The sequence below is a fragment of the Bidens hawaiensis genome, unplaced genomic scaffold (assembly GCF_021521415.1).
Source record: "Bidens hawaiensis isolate Kalapana, Puna unplaced genomic scaffold, B.hawaiensis_p1.1 tig00044732_1, whole genome shotgun sequence".
Classification (NCBI taxonomy): Eukaryota; Viridiplantae; Streptophyta; class Magnoliopsida; order Asterales; family Asteraceae; genus Bidens; species Bidens hawaiensis.
In genome coordinates this window covers 398-18,438 of record NW_027497944.1, presented here as the reverse complement: position 1 = coordinate 18,438, position 18,041 = coordinate 398, and the positions used below count along the sequence as shown (strand labels likewise).

General features: G+C 40.3%; 1 protein-coding gene across 1 annotated transcript; it reads left to right on the top strand.

Annotated features, from left to right (window-relative positions):
- The first annotated feature begins 15,263 nt into the window (after positions 1-15,263).
- Positions 15,264-17,004, top strand: LOC143595146 (expansin-A6-like). The gene is made up of 3 exons (XM_077074255.1): positions 15,264-15,696; positions 16,226-16,544; positions 16,695-17,004. The coding sequence occupies exons 1-3, from the start codon at positions 15,558-15,560 to the stop codon at positions 17,002-17,004; spliced, it is 768 nt and encodes a 255-aa protein (XP_076930370.1). The 5' UTR covers positions 15,264-15,557.
- The last annotated feature ends 1,037 nt before the right edge of the window (positions 17,005-18,041 follow it).

Below are 18,041 nucleotides of genomic sequence, written 5' to 3'. Positions count from 1 at the left end.
CACTACATATCTGCCACTCGGGTTATACTCGTTTAATTCCAACAATGCGTTCACTACAGCTTTGCATGCTTCCGCGCCCCATTGATTTTTCAATTCCCTCAAATCACTGTCATCTTCATCTTCATCGATTACTTCCTATATTTTGAGGATATGTTAGTCCAAAAATGTATTCATAACATACATTAGTTAATCAAGTTGAAAAATTAAGAAGTTTAGTTGGTCAACATGGTCAAACAGTCAACCTGCACTTTGTCATCTTTAACAACTTGTTTGAAAGGATGCCAATTTGGATTATTAACTTTCTCTTGCCACAGTGAACTAAACTCCACTGATCTTAATTCCCAATCTTGTGCTGAAAATTTCCGCATGCATACATCTTGAAACGGGTTTTGTGCCACCTCACCCATTCTTTTCAGCCCAATAATGCTATTATTTGAATCCAATATATGTGGTAAAACCTTCATAAAAAAAAAACAAAAACAAATTAAATGTTGCAATTTTAGAAGATAATAAGATATGACTTTTTTTTGGAGCAGATTGCTTAAAACATTTACGGATGATGTGACACCCGGTAAATTCCCAATCCCTTAAACTAAGTAGTCAACCTAATAATTAGGTGATTGTAAATATTATGCGCGCCATGTTAGTCAGCGCGTGCATCTGTTATGTGCGCCCTGCGCGAGCGCGCCATGTTAGTCAGCGCGTGCATCTGTTATGTGCGCCCTGCGCGAGCGCGCCATGTTAGTCAGCGCGTGCATCTGTTATGTGCGCCCTGCGCGAGCGCGCCATGTTAGTCAGCGCGTGCATTTGTTATGTGCGCCCTGCGCGAGCGCACCATGTTAAGAACCAGCGTGAGCATATGTTATATGCGCCATGCGCGAATGTTTTGGCTTTATGTTTTCATGTAACTTAACGTTATGTTGTCTATGGGTTGACCATCCCGCATGATGCTAAGGCGGGTGCATCCTAAATCGTTTATGCGCGTGCGGAAGGGAACTAACCTCCCCGCATGGCGGGAACATTGAGAGCTAGTTTGTCTGAAGCTCCAAGATGGAATTGACTTCAACATGACTGATCACTATGTTGAAATACCAAGACCACCTGGAGAATCTACAAATGAAACTCAATATCCCCAACTGCGAGAAGGTTACGCACCTACCCGCAGCAAAGAAATGTCCTACACGCAGAAAGCTATGCGCACAAAGTGATGCGCACAGAACACTTAGTCTATTCTCCAGACATAAGGAGATTACTCCCGCCCAAAAGGAAACAGTAGCGTGTTTCAGAGATTTTCCACTTTTTTACTGTACACTGACAAAAGTACCTGAAAAAGCACACTGTAACATGAAAAGTCAACTGTCAGCCACCCTATTCTCACCAACCCCAGACCTGCATGTCCTGTCCAAATCAAATCAAGATCTTTTGTCCACTCCTCCACTTTTAAGTAAACAATAAACAATAATAATTTCCATACTTTATCATCATTACACCTAGATATGAAAAGATTTCAATCCCCTAAAGCAAGGGATTGTGTTCCCTTGAGTTTGCCTATAAATATGTAACCTAAACTATCACTCAAAACACACTTCAAAGAACTACAAACTTGCACTAATCCTCTCCCAAGCATCCGTTGTTTCCAGCTCCGATCCTGTTACTAGGTAAGCCGAGAATATAACCTTGAGACCTACTATCCCACCCTTATATTCTCCTATTTCTTGATCTTAATATATATACTTGTTATTTAATCGTATTCTAGACCTTCGATTCCGAGGCCAACACCAAGAAAACCCGAATCTCGATTAATCCCTTAACAAGAACCACAGGTGAGTCTCACAGCCCCTATTTTCACTGTTTTCACTATCTTTAAACTGTTTTCGGGGCGAGGGACACGTACTTAAATAATGTTTTATCATGGTATACTTACAAGCTATGCAAGCGATTATGTGTTTAAGTTATGTTTCATGATGAGTAATGCAAACGGTTATCTAAGGTTTTCGATGTATGTGCGCTAGAACTCGAGTAAGTGATCACTTTACCATTGGAACTCTAAGGGTAGGGACTGCTGGTTTGATCCACCCACTCGTAGGGGTCGCACCTCTTTGCATGGACGAGTGCCTAGTATGGTCATGGGGCAGTACTATGGGTTTGAGCCCGCTCGTAGGGGTCGCGCCTCTTTGCATGGACGAGCGCCTTGTTTTCCGGCACAACGTCCGCGCGTAACCCGCGGGACGGAATTATTATTTTAGCTCGTAGTGGCAGCGCCACTTTGCATGGACGAGCACATGTTCCTGAAACGTTCGCGCGTAACCCGCGGGACGGTATTACTTATTTTAGCTCGTAGTGGCAGCGCCACTTTGCATAGACGAGCACAGTTCCCTGAAATGTTCGCGCGTAACCCGCGGAACGATTTTATCAGAATATCTTGATAGAACTATGTTTTACCAAGCATGTGTTTTAATGATGCTATCAGAATTACGTTTCAGAATGATTTGTATCAAGATTATGATGCAATACGATTTATCAAGTTACTAAGACTTGTGAACTCACTCAGTTTATACTGATTCAAATGTTTTTACGTGTCTTTCAGGAGATAACTAGGTAGCGCATGGAGTCACACTTAGAGCACCTCACGCTGAACATCTAAACTAGCTTTTTGGAAGATTTTAGTTCTATCCCTTCGATGCGCGTGGTTGTTCCCGCCGCGCATGGGGATATGGCGTGGAAATCTTCAACAATTTTTATACTTGGATGTTTTTATGTAATTTTTAAACAATGTAATGTATTTGTATTAAACTTTTCATGCGCAATGAAAATCTTACTTTGAATGTTTGCAATGGCCCGTGCTTAAGTATCAATTCCCACTCGCGCGCGCCCGGCTGTTTCCGCCGCTCAGGGCCGGGTGTGACAGATTGGTATCAGAGCACTGGTTATAGCGAACTAGGAAAAGAAGTTTTAACCTAGACTATAACCGTTGGGGAATCGCATGAAATATTTTTCAAAGAAAATATTTTCAAAAGAAACTATACACACACTTAGGAACACGGGTCACACTGTCTAGTAAATAATGATAACATTATGTGCTCAGAGTACATGCGCTAAGTCTGATATATTTTCACTCTTTTAAAGCAAGAATGCCTCCAACTAAAGCCAAAGGAATTACCATGACACCCGAGGAACTCGCGGAAATAATCGCGCAGGCGATTGCGACACATGAGGCCAGCAAGGCCGAATCAAGTCAGGGTCGTCAGAATGAGACCCCAGAACCCGAATCAGGAGCCTTGGACAAAGGATGCTCCTATAAGACATTCATGGCCTGTAAGCCTTGGCCATTCAAGGGAACCGAAGGGGCCATTGGGCTCTACAACTGGATTGACAAGATGGAGACAGTTCTCTCCATTAGCGGATGTAGTGAGAACCAGAAGGTCCTTTACGCGACCTGCATGTTCCAAGAGGCAGCTTCGTCTTGGTGGAAGCTTCAAACGAAAACATTGGGGCGAGAAGTTGCTCTCCACAAGACCTGGGAGGAACTGAAGGAGATGATGATGAGAAAGTTCTGCTCTCGCGCAGAAATCCAGAGTCTACAACAGGAATTCTGGAACCACACCATGGTAGGAACGGATATCGACGCCTACAACAACCGGTTCAACGAACTTTGCCAGTTGGTGCCAGACATGGCAAACACGGAGGAAAAGAAGATCGAGAGGTATATTTTTGGGTTACCTCCTGTTGTTAGGGTTCCGCTCAACGCCGCAGCGCCTCCAACCTTTGATGAGGCGGGTAGCGCGGGCCATCACCCTTACAAGGGATACGATCCGTGCGGGTATGTTGACTACGCGCGGAATCGAGCAGCGAACCTCTGATCCCAAGAGGAAATGGAACTCTCACCACCGAGGGTCCGACTCCAAGCAGCCACCGTTCAAGAAGCAGGAAAGCGCAAGGGTTTACGCGATTCAGGCCGCGGAGCCACCACGAAAAGGATACAGCGGGCCTCGCCCATGGTGCAGCAAATGCAAGTACCACCACGAGGGTGAATGCGCAAGAATCGAATGTGCCAAATGTGGAAGACCAGGGCACAAGACGATGAATTGCCGTGTCAGAGAAGCTGGAGCAAGCGACAACTGCTACGCATGCGGGAAGCCAGGGCATTTTAGTCGGGATTGCCCGCAAAAGGGGAACCAAGCTCGCGGGAGAGCTTTTGTGATCGGCGCAGGCGAAGCTAAAGAAGAGCCGAATGTGGTAACCGGTACGTTTTTGCTTAACGGACATTTTGCATCTGTCTTATTTGATACTGGCGCTGACCTAAGTTTTATATCCGCTGAGTTTAAAGACTCCCTAGGCCTAGCAACCAGTAGACTAGACACGCCTTATACTATAGAACTAGCCAATGGTAGGCAGTTATGCGCAAACGAAAGAACTGAGCAATGTGTAATAGTCATGGGAGGTCACGGGTTCAATATTAACTTGTTGCCAATAGACTTGGGAAGTTTTGACATTGTGGTAGGTATGGATTGGTTAGTCGAGAACCGCGCGGAAGTTATTTGCCATGAGAAGCAGGTTCGGATCCCACTGTTGAACGGAGAAACCTTGGTAATTCAAGGGGAAAGAAGGGGAGTTGCGACGAAACTGATTTCGTGCCTAAAGGCGCGAAAGTGCCTAAGGAAAGGGTGCTACGCCTTCCTGGCGCATGTCGTAGAGAAGAAAGGAGATGAGCGAAGAATTGAAGACTTACCAGTAGTGCGCGAATTTCCAGAAGTTTTTCCTGAAGATTTGCCCGGATTACCGCCGCCGCGACAAGTCGAGTTTCGTATTGATTTGGTCCCAGGAGCTGCGCCAGTAGCTCGAGCGCCTTATCGATTAGCTCCATCTGAGATGCAAGAGCTATCCAATCAGTTACAGGAACTATTGGATAAGGGTTTCATACGCCCAAGCTTTTCACCTTGGGGAGCTCCAGTACTATTTGTTAAGAAGAAGGATGGTTCGTTCAGAATGTGTATTGACTACAGGGAGCTGAACAAGCTGACAGTCAAGAATCGGTACCCCTTACCGAGGATTGACGACTTATTTGACCAGTTGCAGGGATCCAGTTATTATTCGAAGATAGATCTACGGTCAGGATACCACCAACTTAGGGTCCATGAGGAAGATGTGCCGAAAACAGCCTTCCGAACTAGATACGGCCATTATGAGTTCTTAGTAATGCCTTTCGGGCTAACTAATGCGCCAGCTGTGTTCATGGATCTGATGAACCGCGTGTGCAAACCATACTTGGACAAGTTTGTGATTGTGTTTATAGATGATATTCTGATTTACTCACGGACCAAGGCCGAGCATGAGCAACACCTGAGATTGATTTTGGAATTGTTGAGGAAAGAAAAGTTGTATGCGAAGTTTTCCAAGTGCGAGTTTTGGCTTAGAGAAGTTCACTTTCTCGGTCACGTTGTAAACGAGAAAGGAATTCACGTTGATCCTTCCAAAGTCAAGGCCATCGAAAACTGGGAAGCGCCAAAAACCCCAACTGAGGTGAGGCAATTCCTAGGACTAGCTGGCTACTATCGACGCTTCATTGAGAACTTCTCCAAAATAGCTCTACCTCTGACCGCGCTAACTCAGAAAGACAAGAAGTTTGTTTGGGGCGAAAATCAGGAAACAGCATTTCAAATGTTGAAACAGAAGTTATGTAGTGCGCCAATTTTGTCTTTGCCCGAGGGGATGGATGACATTGTTGTTTACTGCGACGCTTCACATCAGGGACTTGGATGTGTCCTTATGCAGCGAGACAAAGTCATAGCGTATGCCTCACGCCAACTCAAGACCAATGAAAAGAACTACACAACGCATGATTTAGAACTTGGAGCGGTTGTCTTCGCGCTAAAGATTTGGCGCCATTACCTCTATGGTACAAAGTGTATAATCTTTACGGATCACAAGAGCCTTCAACATATATTTGATCAAAAGGATTTAAACATGAGGCAACGAAGATGGGTGGAGTTGTTGAACGATTATGATTGTGAAATTAAGTACCACCCTGGAAAGGCGAATGTGGTAGCAGACGCGCTAAGTAGGAAGGAGCGAATAAAAACGCTACGAGTCAAGGCTCTAAGGTTGACCATTCACGCAGATCTCTCTACCCGCATCCGAGACGCTCAGCAAGAAGCCTTGAAACCAGAGTTTGTTAAAAACGAATGCCTTGGGGGTATGGTTAAGAATTTGGAACTTAAAGAGAACGGCAATCTATATTTCGCTAACCGCATATGGGTCCCTCTCAAGGGAGGATTGCGCGAGCAGGTCTTGAACGAAGCTCACAAGACGCGGTATTCCGTACATCCTGGCGCAGACAAGATGTACCAAGATGTTAAAACGCTGTATTGGTGGCCCAATCTTAAGGGCGCCATCGCGACGTATGTCAGTAAGTGCCTGACGTGTTCAAAAGTAAAGGCTGAATATCAGAAACCATCAGGGTTGCTTCAGCAGCCAGAAATTCCCATGTGGAAGTGGGAACAAATCTCTATGGACTTCATCACCAAACTGCCAAGGACACCTGGGGGTTATGACACAATATGGGTTATTGTGGATCGGCTAACTAAGTCAGCGCACTTCCTGCCGATCAAGGAAACCGATAAGATGGAAAAGTTAGCCCGACTGTATATTCGAGAAGTAGTTTCAAAGCATGGAGTCCCAGTGTCCATCATTTCTGATAGAGATAGTCGGTTCACATCAAGGTTTTGGAGATCGTTACAAGGGGCTTTAGGTACTCGTCTTGACATGAGTACGGCGTATCATCCTCAAACGGATGGGCAAAGCGAGCGAACAATCCAGACATTGGAAGACATGCTACGCGCGTGCGCAATCGATTTTGGAGGTAGCTGGGATACTCATCTCCCATTGGCTGAATTTTCTTACAACAACAGTTATCACACAAGCATCAAGGCTGCGCCGTTCGAAGCTTTGTACGGGCGCAAGTGTAGATCCCCACTGTGCTGGGCTGAAGTGGGTGACAAGCAAATGACTGGTCCAGAATTGATCCAAGAAACAACAGACAAGATTTTTCAGATAAGGGATCGCCTTAAGACAGCGCGCGATAGACAGAAGAGCTACGCAGATGTGCGAAGAAAACCATTGGAGTTTCAAGTAGGGGATAGAGTACTGTTGAAAGTCTCTCCATGGAAAGGAGTCCCCCGTTTCGGCAAGCGAGGAAAGTTGAATCCGCGCTTCATTGGACCATTCGAGATCCTGGAAAGGATCGGTCCGGTTGCTTATAAACTCCGTTTACCCGCCGAACTCAGTGGAGTTCATGATACGTTTCATGTGTCCAACCTCAAAAAGTGCTTATCTGACGAAACGTTGATTTTGCCGTTGGAAGAGATTCACATCGACAAACAGCTGCACTTCGTAGAAGAACCTATAGCAGTAACCGATTGGAAAGAACAAAAGTTACGCAGGAGCAAAATCAAGTTAGTAAAGGTTCAATGGAACTCGAGGCGTGGGCCTGAATTCACTTGGGAAAGAGAAGACCAAATACGCAAGAAATACCCACACCTCTTTCAGAGCATGGCTTCTGCCAGCAACGTCTCCTAAATTTCGGGACGAAATTCGTTTAACGAGGGGAGAATGTGACACCCGGTAAATTCCCAATCCCTTAAACTAAGTAGTCAACCTAATAATTAGGTGATTGTAAATATTATGCGCGCCATGTTAGTCAGCGCGTGCATCTGTTATGTGCGCCCTGCGCGAGCGCGCCATGTTAGTCAGCGCGTGCATCTGTTATGTGCGCCCTGCGCGAGCGCGCCATGTTAGTCAGCGCGTGCATCTGTTATGTGCGCCCTGCGCGAGCGCGCCATGTTAGTCAGCGCGTGCATCTGTTATGTGCGCCCTGCGCGAGCGCGCCATGTTAGTCAGCGCGTGCATCTGTTATGTGCGCCCTGCGCGAGCGCGCCATGTTAGTCAGCGCGTGCATTTGTTATGTGCGCCCTGCGCGAGCGTGAGCATATGTTATATGCGCATGGCGAATGTTTTGGCTTTATGTTTTCATGTAACTTAACGTTATGTTGTCTATGGGTTGACCATCCCGCATGATGCTAAGGCGGGTGCATCCTAAATCGTTTATGCGCGTGCGGAAGGGAACTAACCTCCCCGCATGGCGGGAACATTGAGAGCTAGTTTGTCTGAAGCTCCAAGATGGAATTGACTTCAACATGACTGATCACTATGTTGAAATACCAAGACCACCTGGAGAATCTACAAATGAAACTCAATATCCCCAACTGCGAGAAGGTTACGCACCTACCCGCAGCAAAGAAATGTCCTACACGCAGAAAGCTATGCGCACAAAGTGATGCGCACAGAACACTTAGTCTATTCTCCAGACATAAGGAGATTACTCCCGCCCAAAAGGAAACAGTAGCGTGTTTCAGAGATTTTCCACTTTTTTACTGTACACTGACAAAAGTACCTGAAAAAGCACACTGTAACATGAAAAGTCAACTGTCAGCCACCCTATTCTCACCAACCCCAGACCTGCATGTCCTGTCCAAATCAAATCAAGATCTTTTGTCCACTCCTCCACTTTTAAGTAAACAATAAACAATAATAATTTCCATACTTTATCATCATTACACCTAGATATGAAAAGATTTCAATCCCCTAAAGCAAGGGATTGTGTTCCCTTGAGTTTGCCTATAAATATGTAACCTAAACTATCACTCAAAACACACTTCAAAGAACTACAAACTTGCACTAATCCTCTCCCAAGCATCCGTTGTTTCCAGCTCCGATCCTGTTACTAGGTAAGCCGAGAATATAACCTTGAGACCTACTATCCCACCCTTATATTCTCCTATTTCTTGATCTTAATATATATACTTGTTATTTAATCGTATTCTAGACCTTCGATTCCGAGGCCAACACCAAGAAAACCCGAATCTCGATTAATCCCTTAACAAGAACCATAGGTGAGTCTCACAGCCCCTATTTTCACTGTTTTCACTATCTTTAAACTGTTTTCGGGGCGAGGGACACGTACTTAAATAATGTTTTATCATGGTATACTTACAAGCTATGCAAGCGATTATGTGTTTAAGTTATGTTTCATGATGAGTAATGCAAACGGTTATCTAAGGTTTTCGATGTATGTGCGCTAGAACTCGAGTAAGTGATCACTTTACCATTGGAACTCTAAGGGTAGGGACTGCTGGTTTGATCCACCCACTCGTAGGGGTCGCACCTCTTTGCATGGACGAGTGCCTAGTATGGTCATGGGGCAGTACTATGGGTTTGAGCCCGCTCGTAGGGGTCGCGCCTCTTTGCATGGACGAGCGCCTTGTTTTCCGGCACAACGTCCGCGCGTAACCCGCGGGACGGAATTATTATTTTAGCTCGTAGTGGCAGCGCCACTTTGCATGGACGAGCACATGTTCCTGAAACGTTCGCGCGTAACCCGCGGGACGGTATTACTTATTTTAGCTCGTAGTGGCAGCGCCACTTTGCATAGACGAGCACAGTTCCCTGAAATGTTCGCGCGTAACCCGCGGAACGATTTTATCAGAATATCTTGATAGAACTATGTTTTACCAAGCATGTGTTTTAATGATGCTATCAGAATTACGTTTCAGAATGATTTGTATCAAGATTATGATGCAATACGATTTATCAAGTTACTAAGACTTGTGAACTCACTCAGTTTATACTGATTCAAATGTTTTTACGTGTCTTTCAGGAGATAACTAGGTAGCGCATGGAGTCACACTTAGAGCACCTCACGCTGAACATCTAAACTAGCTTTTTGGAAGATTTTAGTTCTATCCCTTCGATGCGCGTGGTTGTTCCCGCCGCGCATGGGGATATGGCGTGGAAATCTTCAACAATTTTTATACTTGGATGTTTTTATGTAATTTTTAAACAATGTAATGTATTTGTATTAAACTTTTCATGCGCAATGAAAATCTTACTTTGAATGTTTGCAATGGCCCGTGCTTAAGTATCAATTCCCACTCGCGCGCGCCCGGCTGTTTCCGCCGCTCAGGGCCGGGTGTGACAGATGACGACTAGTAGAGCTATACTTTTAGGTGACAAAATAGTAAGCAAATCGATATAACTTCGATTGCTAATCAAAACATTATGTTCAAAATTAGAAAATTTTAGATGTGCTTACATTTCTCTTAGATAAAACAAACAGACATCAAGTCGTATCTTAGCGGGGCAAGATCCGGTTGGCATAGAGAAAAAGGATTTGATATTCTGTGACTTATATGTTTGTAGCCTTGGGGTAACCCTTGTCTTCATTGTTCCGGTCCCCAGTTGTAGATTTTAGTCTACATACTCTGTTTCGCCCGTTAGTCGTCCCATCTACTAAGCAGCATACTCTCATTTACAAATGTTTGTGTTTATTTGATTTTTTCCTAATGTTGCTCCTTTATTTCTATGTGTTGGTGCTGCTATTTTCATTTATTTATTTTTTTGTTAAGTGTGGTAGCAGCCAATGACAACATTTGTTTTGTTTCCCTTTTCATTTGGAGCATCATTCAAATTACTAATTGCTAGTCAGATACGCATACAACCATATCCTTCTTTATGATAATTGATAAGTTTTTTAAAAGTTCTCATTATGTTAGTATTGATTTAATTACTATATGTATTCAATGTTGTATTTCGAACATCATTTGAAAGTTCTTTTTTCATATTTTATCTTCTCATGCTTCAATGATGTTTGTGTGATATACTCTCTTTTTTCACGATTATCTATATTTACAACTATTGTCTGTACACTCCTAATCTCCGTAATAATAAGTACATATTACTTCGCCTATATAGTTGTTTCTAAAGGTAGAAGTTGAATAACGTTTTATTTTAATTATTTTAATAGTAGGTATGCTCCCAATACATTGGCATTAGCTGCTTCATAAAGTATGGTCCATATGTTTTAACGATTTGCTATTTGAATGAAAAGTTCGTCATTTATTTATTTGATTTTTTTAAAAAGGGTTTTAGCCAAGGTTGCAAAACTCGCTAGGCGGATCCTAGGCGGCCGGTTAGGGGTTGGGTGTACTATGAGTACTCAGAGAGTACTCGGACATGGTAAATATAAAGAAAATTAATTTTTTAATATTATACATGTGTCAAATATCATACGCTTATTAATATTTATAACAAAATAGGTGAATATCAATATAAATAAAAGAAATACATTTTTAAATAATAAATTATTCTAAAAATTGCTAATCATTATTTGAAAAAAATGATATTTTATTCTTTAATATTATAGAAATACGAATTATTTTTTTTAAGTCAAAATCGGCGCAAGTTCACCGACTAGGTGTGAATCTGGCTGAGGTTGACCACATTTGATCGATTCTTAGTAACTATGCAGATTTAAAGAAACTCGCCTCGACGACGTACCTTATAGCGAATACTCGGGGAGTACTCAGCCTTGTAAACCTACTTTTACAACATTGGTTTTAGCAATAAGATAGATTAATTTAAATATATAGATAAATTTAAAATATCTAAATATAGATAAAGCATTTTGACTAAGTGTTATGATTGTGGTCAAGGCCGCCACCCATGCCACGATGGCGTACTCCTGGTGCCAAACACCATGCCATCCTCAAAAAATGGGGTGCCACCTATGCTTCACGACATTGCGTTGGCGCCCATTGTTTTATCAATTCCTAAAAAGGAGCCACTGTTGGAGCAATTGGAGTTTAAGATATGAAGTGGTAGAGATAAATGGTACTGAATGAAGGGATGAAGGTGTAGAGATGAAGTTGCAAAGGGAAGGGGGTTGAAATTAGGGTTTAAGTCTTTCCATTGGAGATGCTCATTATGACTAATATCTTACAAGCAACTAATAGCTAGCATTTAGTCTGTGTGCATATCAAATATGCGTTTCAAAATGAGGCATTGCTTCTCTTCATGAACATCGATTCAAATTTGCATTTGTTCAATCTAGCAATCAAAGTTTCACGCAATATATATTTTCTTTATCAAATCAATCTATAATGTTCTTTTGACTCAATTAAACCTATCCACCATATGTAAGTATGTCCGTGTTTTCAATCCAGAAAACAAGTATAGGCAAATGTTTTGTGTTTAATCCAGAAAACAAGTAAGGAAAATGTTTTGTTGTTTTCAATCCAGAAAACAAGGAAAATGCTTTATTGTCTTCAATCCAGAAAACAAGTATACGAAAATAGTTTTGTTGTTTCCAATCCAGAAAACAAGTATGCGAAAATGTTTTGTTGTTTTGAATCCAGAAACAGGTATACGAAAATAGTTTTGTGTTTTCATTCCAAAAAACAAGTAGGAAAAATTATGAACTCACCTGATGTCGCATGTAATAGACTTTTCTAAAAAGCCAAAAGAATGCACTTGACTCGTTAACTGCTACCTAGTACAAGTGTTTAAATTATGAGAGCGTGTTCAACAGCACATGGCCTTAGAACCACGTACGGGCTCACACATAAACACAACTTGACCTAGGGGTGTGTTTTTTAACCGTACTCGAATAACAAACCCGAACCGAAGCGACCCGAGACCCAAATAACCCAACCCGAATTCACCCGAACCGATTAAACTCCTAACCCGAACCCGAGATAAAATATTCGGGTCGGTATTTGGGTTGAAATACCCAGATTCGGGTTGACTCGAATAACCCGAAGTATAATATATCGATGCATGTATCACTAATTTTATAAGGTAGTTAGCGGTGAAGTAGCACAATGACCTTATGTATTCTTGTTCGGTTGTTCTCAAGACTCCAATTAATATTGGATCTATCACATCCCAATGTATTAATAACCATAAAGCATGCGGAGAATGTATCTTCAATTCAAAAACTTAAATAGTATAGTATTTAAGCAAATATTTATTGAGCATGTTTCTTCAATCTACACAGGTATTAATCCACATGCTACAACACTCCTTCATTTCGTCTAATGCATTCTTGTACGATAAATTTCATGTTTTGATAAATAATATATGCTATTGTTGAATATGGTTGTATATTATGGTTTTATAACTGCTTGGAATATGGTTTTTTAATTTATGATATTGTTAAAGGTGAAAAATTTTTAAATTTGTTAAACCCGAAACCCAACCCCAATTTACCCGACCCATATAACCCGAAACCCGAACAAACCCAACTTATTTGGGTCGGTTCTTGGGTCAATTTGTTTTGAGCTCAAACCCGAACAACCCGACCCAAACAACCCAAAACCCGAATAAATAACCCGAAGAACACCCCTAACTTGACCTAACGACTCGTTGGTGATTTCAATCAATATTGGTAGTTCTAAGTTGTTCTAACATGCATCCTATGTCACACCATGATCAAAACATCAAGCAATCGTCATATCATTCAAATTCTGATGAAGCAATTTACAAGACGGATTATAACATCTACAAACGAATTTTATAAACTAATCAAAAAAATAGAAATAAATTCCCAAAAACTTACCACAGTAAAATATATGAATTAGGATCTTAGAAAAATTTTATTATATTTTTTCTCATGTGTAAAATATTCACAATAAATCAAACATTGTAGATGGGTACAAAAACTTCAGCAGATTGCGCAATAAAAATAGTTTCACGGTTCTCTCAAATAACTTATCCAAATTGTGCAATACCAAATGGGTTGTCTTTTAAACTCATAATACTAAGTTCCCGTATGGAAGTGGGAAGATATTGCTATAGACTTTATTACTAAGCTTCCTTCTACCCGAAAGCAACATGATAGTATTTGAGTAATCATCGATCGTTTGACGAAGTCTGCTTATTTCATTCCCATCAAGGAAACGTATTCGGTTGATCGATTGGCGCATATTTACGTTCAAAGCAGCTTGATCGGCTGTGAAACCAGTACTCCCTAAGCCCACCAGAGGGGAAACCCCTGTTAAATCCACACAAGCATGTTTTCCTTCTATCCATTCAAACACCAAAATGTCAGCCGGTCAAAGAGATGATTTTCCCTCCAATGGGTCATTCAGGATGAAAAAACGAAATATGAATTTATTCAATGTATCATTTTTAATGAATAATAATTCTATACCATTTAAATGATGAAAAAAGAACTTGTAGGTGTTATGAATGAGATTATAATTGGCCGTTTTTAAAACATAAAATCACGTAAAGGTCAATTAATATATGTATTTTGTTTATTATGTTCAATGAAATTTGTTGCTTAAATGTCTTTACGTAGTTTATTTAATGTAACTTTTTTACCCGCCTCATATTGGTTTGACCGACCCATCCTGGATTGACCATTTTAGTTTGACATGACCCATTCTAGATTAACCTTTTTTGACACCTACCGACTAAAATTTCTGGATTCGTCACTACCATATGATTAAATCAAAACCAAAAAATAGACATAAATGTCAATAATCATCCATACCTAAGTAGCTAAAGGGATTTAACGAATGAAACATATGAACTCAATAGACATCATGATTACATGTTTTAAAACTAAAAACAACACACACACACACACAAAAAGAGAGGAAAAACATAAACCGATTGATGAGTAACCGAAAACTGTTCCTAGTCTTCAGTACATGCTCCAAAACTTGATCCAAATTTTGAAATCTTCAATACTTCTTGATAACAAAAGGCTTAAGTCGAAGAATATGAAAAGTCGTCTGTCATAAAAACTAAAGTACATGATTCTAGGGTTTCTTGCTAGACAAGTGGGTGACAGACCGCCATGGAAAGTGGTGACGATCCGCTAAGGCTCATCTGGCACACGGCTCAAAATCAACTCATTACATTACGAGAACATTTTAGCGCTTTCCGAGAGAACATTTTTGCTTGGAGAGTCGGCTTGGGTTGTATCCCAACTATAGATGTTATTCTAATTAGAGGAATACAAGTCGAAGAAGGCTGATGCTCGTTATGTAATGATATACTAGATTCAGCCGAGAATATTCTTATCTATTGTGGTATGGCAACAATTGTTTGGCAGTCGGTAAGTAGTTGGTTTAGGCTTACCCAATTTTGTTTTTTCAATCAATGATTTGCTCAATTTCTGGGCAATAAATGCGGTGTTACAGGTTGTTTATGCATTTGGAAAGCAATGAAATATGCCATCTTCAATCAACAAATAAGTCATCATTGCCAAATTGTGGAAGAAATAAAAGGTTTGAGTTTCTTGGGGGTTATATCAAGCCAAAATTGCAATCGTAGAGTGGAAGGATTGGCGTAAATGTAATTTTTAGTCTGCCTTTTGGTGTTTTCAAGTGAAACTCATAACGATAAAATAAATGCTTCTCCCTTCATTCCAAAATAAACTTACGTATTTCTACTTTAGTCTTGTAATAACTTTCTAACCTATTATTTAGTTGTTGATTGATTTTTAACTGTTTTAAATTATACTAATCATGTATTACTAAAACTGCGTGTATATTATTTAGTGGACACTAACGGACTAATTAATACCATTATCATTTGTGATCACATATTACCAAAACTGTAAGCATTTTATTACCTATAAGTAACCCTTCACATTCTTCATCTTCTTCACACTTGACATTTTCCAATTCTCATACACTATTTCTACTACAACAATGGAGGTTTCTGTTTTCTGCATAATTCTCATATTGGCAACGATTCTAACGGTCGTCAACGCCGGAGTTTACAGAAGAGGACCATGGGGAACCGCCCACGCCACCTTCTACGGTGGGAGGGACGCCTCCGGCACCATGGGTGCGTTCAACGCTTTCCAACAAACATGAGCGATGTTTTCTCATCCGTTTATGTTTTTTTAGGCGGAAAAAATAATTGTTAAAAATAAAAATAAAAATTGTTTATGTGCTAGTTTAATTTGTTTATATATTATTTTAAAACTTATGGATTTATTACAATTTAGTATAGTTTTATGAAATTAAAATATTAATAGTTCAATTAATCTAGTTATATAATTTTTAGTCCCAGTTTAATCTAGTTTTAGGTCTAGCAAATCTATGTTCATATTTATTTTTAACTAGTTTTCTTAGTTTATGCAGTAAACAAATGAATATAAAAACAAGAAAACACGTTCGCTTAACTATTTTTAACTGGTTTAATCATTTGCTTAAGTAGAGTTGAGCAAATGCACATAAACTTGCGCCATTAGTTAGTGTTCATTTATAAGCTTAAATTTGTCACATTTATAAGATTTGTCTTGAAATTAAATCAAAATCACTCTTGATATTTCAATTTTCGAAATGAAAGTTTTATTTGCTTGTGAGTTTAGGCGGAGCATGTGGGTATGGAAATTTGTACAGCCAAGGCTACGGCGTGAACACAGCGGCGCTAAGCACCGCGCTGTTCAATAATGGGCAGACTTGTGGCGCATGTTTCGAGTTGAAGTGCATCGATGACCTTAACTGGTGTCACCATGGAAGGCCTTCAATTTTCGTAACCGCCACCAATTTCTGCCCTCCAGATTTCACTAAGCCTAGTGATAACGGTGGGTGGTGCAACCCCCCTCGCTCCCATTTCGACCTTTCCGTGCCTATGTTTCTCAAGCTTGCGGAGTACCGCGCCGGGATCATCCCCATTTCTTACCGCCGGTTGGTTTTCTTTAACCTTTCACGCTCCATAAAAATTATTTTAAAAGATTTTAATCAATGTTGTTAAAAATACTTATTATTAAAACATATATCCATTTTTTCAAATTATTATGATTTGTTAAGTAGTTGACATATTTCCCTTCGTTTCAGGGTGCCTTGTCATAAACAAGGAGGGATACGGTTCACCATAAATGGTTTCCCCTACTTCAATTTTATTTTGATCAGTAACGTTGCGGGTGCCGGGGATATCACACAGGCTTGGATCAAGGGTTCCAACACAGCGTGGATGAGTCTTAAACGAAATTGGGGTCAAAACTGGCAATCAGATACAGTGTTAACCGGACAATCTCTTTCTTTCAAAGTCACGGGAAGTGATGGTCGCAGTTCAATCTCGATGAGCATAGTACCTTCTAATTGGCGATTTGGACAAACTTTTACCGGAAACAATTTTCGGGTTTGAAAGTTAGAACTGGCTTAAGACCCGATTTGGCTGGTGGGTCAATTTATGTAGTTTAATTGTCTGACAAAAAAATTGTTCTCATTTTTATTTGTAATTGAGAACATGCAAATGCAGGGTGGCTATGCCTTCTTGTAGGACCCCGCAACTTTATTTCCTCTATTATTAAACTATTAAAGTACTTTTAATATCTTATAAACTCTGTGGGTTTCTTATGTTCCAAGTTGTTTATTGGAAATCAAAGTGAGCGTGAAGTGTTGGACCATTAACAAGATAAGAGGGCCTTATGTCAGTGCATGTACCAAATATTGCATTGCATTCCATATAAGAATATATTTAAAACGTTTGATTCAACTTTAATAAAATATACTTAATTTATATTTAATGCTAAGTGGAATATTTCGTATGTTCGTTCACTGAAGAAGCATTTGACATATAATATAGCAAAAAAGGATACATATTATGTTACATGGGCATTGTGCATTGCTATATCAAATAAATAATTCTTAATCTCACTATTTTGTATAAAGAAAATTGCCTTAATGCTCCTGTGCAATTCTTTCTTATAAAAGCACGGTTATGGTTCATTGTTTATCTGTCAATAACATGTTTGGTACTTGAAGTGCATGGTATCGAGTCACCACGTCCACGTGTGTAGGGGTCTAATACAAAAACCACCTTATTTGCTTAAGTGTTCAAGTGTAATCAGGGAGGAACGGGCGGTTTCAGAAGTATCTCCTGCTTGCACTGTAACATTTTGTTGCTTTCTAGTGTTAGGTTATGCAACACAAATGGTTCTTTGCAACTTGTTAAATTCTTCAAAAATCTCTTAAGTAAAATGTTACGAGGGGCATTTGGTAATGGAAGGCGTGTGTATACTGTATAAAGAGGTGTAAGAATCTGAGTTGAATAATAAAAAAGTAAATAGTGTGCTATATATATATATAAATTATAATAACAAATAATTAAATATCAAACAAAATAACTATAGGTACACGTAAATAGAGTGTAATAGTTTAGTCATTCAAAAAAATAACAAT

Coding starts and splice junctions, on each gene's coding strand:
- LOC143595146 (XM_077074255.1), top strand. CDS start 15,558: ATGGAGGTTTCTGTTTTCTGCATAATTCTCATATTGGCAACGATTCTA. Junction 15,697..16,225: donor GGACGCCTCCGGCACCATGG/GTGCGTTCAACG, acceptor TTGTGAGTTTAG/GCGGAGCATGTGGGTATGGA. Junction 16,545..16,694: donor ATCCCCATTTCTTACCGCCG/GTTGGTTTTCTT, acceptor CCTTCGTTTCAG/GGTGCCTTGTCATAAACAAG.